Raw genomic sequence first — 5,714 nt, forward strand, 5'->3', positions numbered from 1 at the left:
GCGGAACATCGTGTGCGTTTAGTCTGGATTTTCAACGCTGCCTTTAAGTGTTGCGTTTGTCTGAGAACCGAACGGCAGCACTGGAAACACACGGGAGGACGACGACTGCACTTTGAACTTTTTCGTTCTAACTTATCACCCCTTTTCCACGTGCTGCCAAAGTAAAATGGGCCAAAATGCCGATGCGTCGAATCGCGAGCCAACGGGTTTTCCACTGCGAAGGACCCCTTCTGAGGGCTCGGTCCAGTATCGGTCCAGGTCTGTAGGTAATAAGATGAGTCTTCGGGGGTGACGGCGTAACATTTCATTTCGAGTCCTCAGTCTTGTACTTTGAACACCATTGTTATCTAACTGGGAAAATGATTTTAACATATTTCCTTACGTCATCAGAGCAGGTCACTTACGGTGGGTAGGCCAACAACGAGATCTATAACGTTCTGATTTATTCCGACCTTCGTGACCAGATTTGATTTTATATCATGTATTCTTACACTGAGATCCTGATTTGTGTTCAAGCAACAAGATCCAGTTTTCAGTTGAACCATGACTGTCGTTTAAAATGACAGTAAATGTTATCAAACTACCAGAGCAGTTATTCTTCTGCTGCAAATATGACAGTACTGAACTTAAAATCATACTGATTTTATGAGCAAACATGCATAATGTACCTGAGCAGTGTGAACCAACAGCAGAAGAACAGAACACTTGAGGTGAACAAGGACAAGACCACCAACAAAAACATGCTTTGGCTGTGTAATGAAAAGATCATTTTAGTATTTGTAAACAAATCTTTATACCGACAAACATTCAATTCCGATTCCAGGTACAGCAGCGAACCAGTGCGGTCACGCGGACTTCGGGCAAATGCACGAACGCCGGAAATACATTCCCGGAGACCCTGCTTTTATTATTTGTACCTCGGTCTCATTACTTACAGTTCCACCCATTCACACAGCAGAACATTTATTTTCAGGCCCAGATCCACCCTCTAGGGTCCAACAGCAGAAGCCCTCCGGGGACGTCCACGTGAAATGGTTAGGCTTCAAATTCACGTTAGTCGCATCACATGCAGGAGCGTTCAGTCGACCGTCTGATCCACCAGAACCACAGTCCAAGTTCAGCACAAACGCTTCTACTCGGCCTTCTTCCGGAAGGAAACCTTGTCCTTGGTTTCTTGCAGTTTCCCCGAAATCTTGTCCTTGGTTTCCTCCACCTTGTCCGCAAGCCGCTCTCTGGTCTCTTCCATTCTTCCTGAGAACCGTTCCTTCGTCTCCTCCACCTTCTCCACGAACCTTTCCTTCGTCTCCTCCATCTTCTCGGAAATCCTCTCTCTGGTCTCCTCCATCTTCTCGGAAATCCTTTCTCGGGTCTCCTCCATCTTGTCGTGGATGTAGTCCTTCACCGGAGGGGGTGTAGACAAGTAGCCGTGCTTGCGCAGGTATTTCACCGTCCACGACGTTCCACCCAAGGTCACAGTGTACCTGGCAGGCGTTGCAATCTCAAAGGAAAAAAGTTGCGTTCCGTTAATTCAATGATCTAACGTCCCTAGTGTGACACAACACATGAATGACCAAGTGGTTCCTCATGTTACAAACATTTGACTTATGAATATTCCAAGATATGAACTTTTTTTTCCAGTTTCTATTATTTACTGTCATGTTCTTGAAAATTTTTGTCTTTACACATCTAGCCAACAGCTGGAAGTAAAAAAACACCCAAATCAAACAGAAGTGATGAATCCGACTCACTTCCACAGTGTTCTTCAGTGCTGATGATCAATACCAAGGTGAGAAACATTACACGTTTTTTTTACAAAACAGGGTACAAATGGCACCCAATAAGAGTTCTTGGAGACAATGTAGTTGTATTTTCAGTCATTTATAAGTAGACCAAAGTTGAAATATTTAAAATAACATGTATCACAGCTGTATCCCAGACTTTTACAGAACCTCACTAGTGAATAAACTGAGGGATGTCAGTACTATTTACCTTTTCTTGAGTTAGATGTGAAAGCGACTTTGGAATCATGAACAAGTGTCCAGCTGTGTTTGTTAGCTGAGCGAAACCAATTTAAAAAAAAGTTAATGCTGTTCAATGAGTATTCAGACGCTTCGAATACACTTACTTTGTACATGGCATAGGCGGTGAGTGCATTGCCGCCCTGAGAGTTCTTCAGGATATTAACAATCTTCTCCGGAAGTCCGATGAACTCCAGAAAGGGAACGACATTTACGCCCCTACAGAACGTGACAAAGACAAAGCCGGTAAACAAAAAAAAAATCCAACCACACACACCCGTGCGCCCAAACACCGTGGTGAATCCTGACTGCAGCAGATTAAACACGTCCAGAATTATTCAGAAGTATGAGAACAGCACCCATGCGCCTGAAAATGTGTTTTCTAACGACTTTATAAAAAAAATTATAATGGGTCACCCAGGTTTGATTGGGATCTCCACCAATAGGAAGCGGTTTCAAACACATTGTGGGGTTGGAGGAGCTTTAGGAAAAAACGGCCTTTCGGAGGAGTGATCAGCACTGGGGTTCGAGTGTCTTTCAGAGGGCTGCAGGGTCTACGGGGGTCTGCTGGATCCTGGCATGTGGCTAGAACTGGGGCAGATGGCAGTGTAGTGATTAAAGCTGATGCCTTTGGCCCGAATGGTTGCAGGTTCAAATCCCACCTCCACCTGTAGAACCCTTGAGCAAGGTACTTACCCAAAATTGTCCAGCTGTATAAATGGGTAAGTAATTGTAGGTACCTTAGAATTCTAAGTCACTCTGGAGAAAACTGTCAGATGAATATAAACCCTGTTTTTTCCACATCAGCACCCACCTGTTGAGGTGCACCTCCTATATGTGCGGTCACTTTGTGGTTGGCAGCTGGTTTAAACCCTGCTCCACAGACATAGAAATACAAGCTTTACGTGCGCAACAGAACATATCCCGGCTGGGGTACAAATCTACACCCAGGGTGCTGCACCTATTGCTCCTGGCATATACCCGTGTGCCCTGGCAGCGAGAAACATCATCCACACTCTGGTCTCTGGGGATTTTCCACTCTGCACCTTCTCCTACTACTGGGTGTGTTGGATGTATGATGCAGCAGCCTGGTTCGGTTTTTATCCATCCATCCATCCATCCATCCATCCGCTATACCTATACATCTACCCATCAGACCATCCATCTCTCCATCCACCTATCGACTTTCCATCAATCTACTGGCTGTATCCATCCATCCATCCATTCATCCATCGTTGGGGCCCAACTGAAGTTTTCAGATGCTACCACATTGAAAGAGCACGGAAGGCACACGTCTTACTTCATGGCGCTGTAGTAGAAAGTGCCAAACCACACAGTGGACGTCACCAGATGCACTGGTATCATCACTTTCCCGTACTGTTTGAAGGTCTTCTTGAACCTCTGAAAGAGGCCCATGGACTTGTCCTGGAGAGGGTCGTGGTCTGCAGGATCCTCCAGGGCAGAGCCAGGTCCAGGTTCCTGCGGCGCTGCGCCACGCTGGGGGTCGGCCCCGGCCAGGCTGCGGGGAGGGCTAAGGGGGGCCTCGTCCTTCGGGGGGGGACCGGTCGGTCCCGTAGCCCTGAGCGCCACCGATGAGCTCACCCAGCACACGCCGGGTTTCCGTCCCGTCGCAACTCGCGCTCCCGGCACCGTATCGAGGGAAGCGAGGCCGCCGAGAGCCGAGCGGACGGCGGCCATCCGCAGCAAGGCCTTCTGGGATAGGAAACGGAGCATCTCTACGGTCAGTCGGCGCCGCTCACAGATCCTGTGAAAGAACCCATAGTGGTTGTTTTTTTTTTTTTAAAAATAAAAAAAAAAAACGGAACTTGTAATAAATAGATTACGCATCCCCCCCCCAGTGATTGGCTCATACGGGACCAGGTGAAACGCGGTAAAAGCCAAGGAGCGGGGTGCGCGCGACACCGGAAGAGCTGCGCGCGCTTCGCCGTTAGTACCGTATGCGTGCACGGGACCCTAGCAAGTACTGTGTATGTGGTGGAAACAAACTGTTAAAGGAATAAACACGGGGGAAGGGTAACAAAAATCAACACGGACAAGAAAAAAGCCACAAGCGGCGCGAAAACTATCGGGAGCGCGTGACGTCAGAGGCAGTTAAAAGGCTGCGTCGTCGTGTCGTCCGTGGTCGTGCACGTGCTGCGTGCGTGGCCGAAAGAAAGGGAGGAAAGCGTGATTATTCTTTATTGAAACATAAATACGTACATTGCGCATTTAAGATTGCAGAAACAAGTTGACAATAATTTAAAATATTGTACGTCGGCCTCTTTTACATTTCAGAGACAGAGACAGTAATTAACGAAGGAAACGTTCACATTTTGTGTCAAAATTCTGTACACGCGGTGCCAGGTTGCATATAAAAATTATAGTTAGTGTGTTCGGTGTGAAAGGCTCGCAGTTTAACAGGCAGTTGCCACTGACTGAGACAAGAAACTACGACCAACCAAGTTTGTCTGTGCTTGAGGAGGCAAAACACAGAATGTCCCCACTCCTCCTCCTCCTGTCCCTCACCTTGTGTCCTGCCTGCACACGGTGGACAGAGGGGGACGGTAACGAGATATGGCGCGTTTTAAGGCCCAGACTTGTGAACTCAGTCCTACCGGATGACCAGCCAGTTCGACCAGTGCCAAAAAAAACTAAGAAAAAAAGTAATCAAATCTCACCTTAAGGCTTAACAAAAGTTTACCTCCCGTGCGTGGCGTCGCTGTCCATAATAATACGCGCCAGCCGTAAACGCTACATACATCAAACCAAACGTTTTAACCCAGTGCTCGTACGGTAGAATAAATACCACCAGGCTAGAACAAAACGCTTAGGAATGACCCTTCTGTCATTCGGACAACTTCGGCTGAGAGGGCATTCCTTCCACATGTTAGCGTGGCGCGCGAAAGTAACCGGGAATTGTAGTACGTTCACCGCCATGACTATATTAAAGCTGCCGCCACGTTGTTCATGCTAAAACTACTCTTCCCATAATTCACCAGAGGCGCGCTCGTTCCCGATAGGAGAATAGGAAGTAGCGCACAGCACACGGATTGTGTGTGTTGTTGTGTTTCACCTCTTTCGAGTCGTTTGACCCTGAATAGTTTTGATATTTATCCAAAACGTAAATGATTTCGGTATTTGAAATTTGGAAATAGAAATATTATTATAAAACCACTGGGGTTAAATGTACGCATTTAAGATAGTCAGACATTATTGAAGGCAAGGTGGCGCAGCGGTAGAACTGGTAACAGACAGTTCTGATCTGTGTGTGTGTGTGTGTGTGTGTGTGTGTGTGTGTGTGTGTGTGAGAGAGAGAGAGAGAGAGAGATAGATTGTCCTGTGATTGGCTGGCATATCCCGCATCATGGTCTGTACTTCCAGGATAGGTGGCAGACCACTGGGACCCTATACTGCACAAGTTGTTACTGATGAATACATGTCTCAGAGTGATATGTTTGTATTTAGTTTCAGTTCTATTGTAATTGTGCTGCACATGGTTTCTAAAGTGCTAAACCTTTTCAACAAAGAGGGAAACCCTCCATCCTTTGACTTGTCTTCACTCCACATGTACAAAGGGCTCCGGTGTCATAAAGAACGAGATCAATTCTGCCATGAGAGGTCGATCATTCGGAATGGCGGCGCGACCGATCTGGCGAACAGGACTTTTTCATTCCACTTGCATGTGGTCTCCAGCCC

General features: G+C 47.0%; 1 protein-coding gene across 1 annotated transcript; it reads right to left on the reverse strand.

Moving 5' to 3' along the window:
- Nucleotides 1-754: 754 nt before the first annotated feature.
- On the reverse strand, nucleotides 755-4,918 carry fam210ab (family with sequence similarity 210 member Ab). The gene is made up of 4 exons (XM_018762783.2): nucleotides 4,697-4,918; nucleotides 3,319-3,783; nucleotides 2,126-2,237; nucleotides 755-1,498 (listed from the first exon to the last, which is right to left on the reverse strand). The coding sequence occupies exons 2-4, from the start codon at nucleotides 3,750-3,752 to the stop codon at nucleotides 1,133-1,135; spliced, it is 912 nt and encodes a 303-aa protein (XP_018618299.2). The 5' UTR covers nucleotides 3,753-3,783; nucleotides 4,697-4,918; the 3' UTR covers nucleotides 755-1,132.
- Between the last annotated feature and the right edge of the window lie 796 nt (nucleotides 4,919-5,714).

Source organism: Scleropages formosus, chromosome 18 (genome assembly GCF_900964775.1).
Source record: "Scleropages formosus chromosome 18, fSclFor1.1, whole genome shotgun sequence".
Taxonomy (NCBI): Eukaryota; Metazoa; Chordata; class Actinopteri; order Osteoglossiformes; family Osteoglossidae; genus Scleropages; species Scleropages formosus.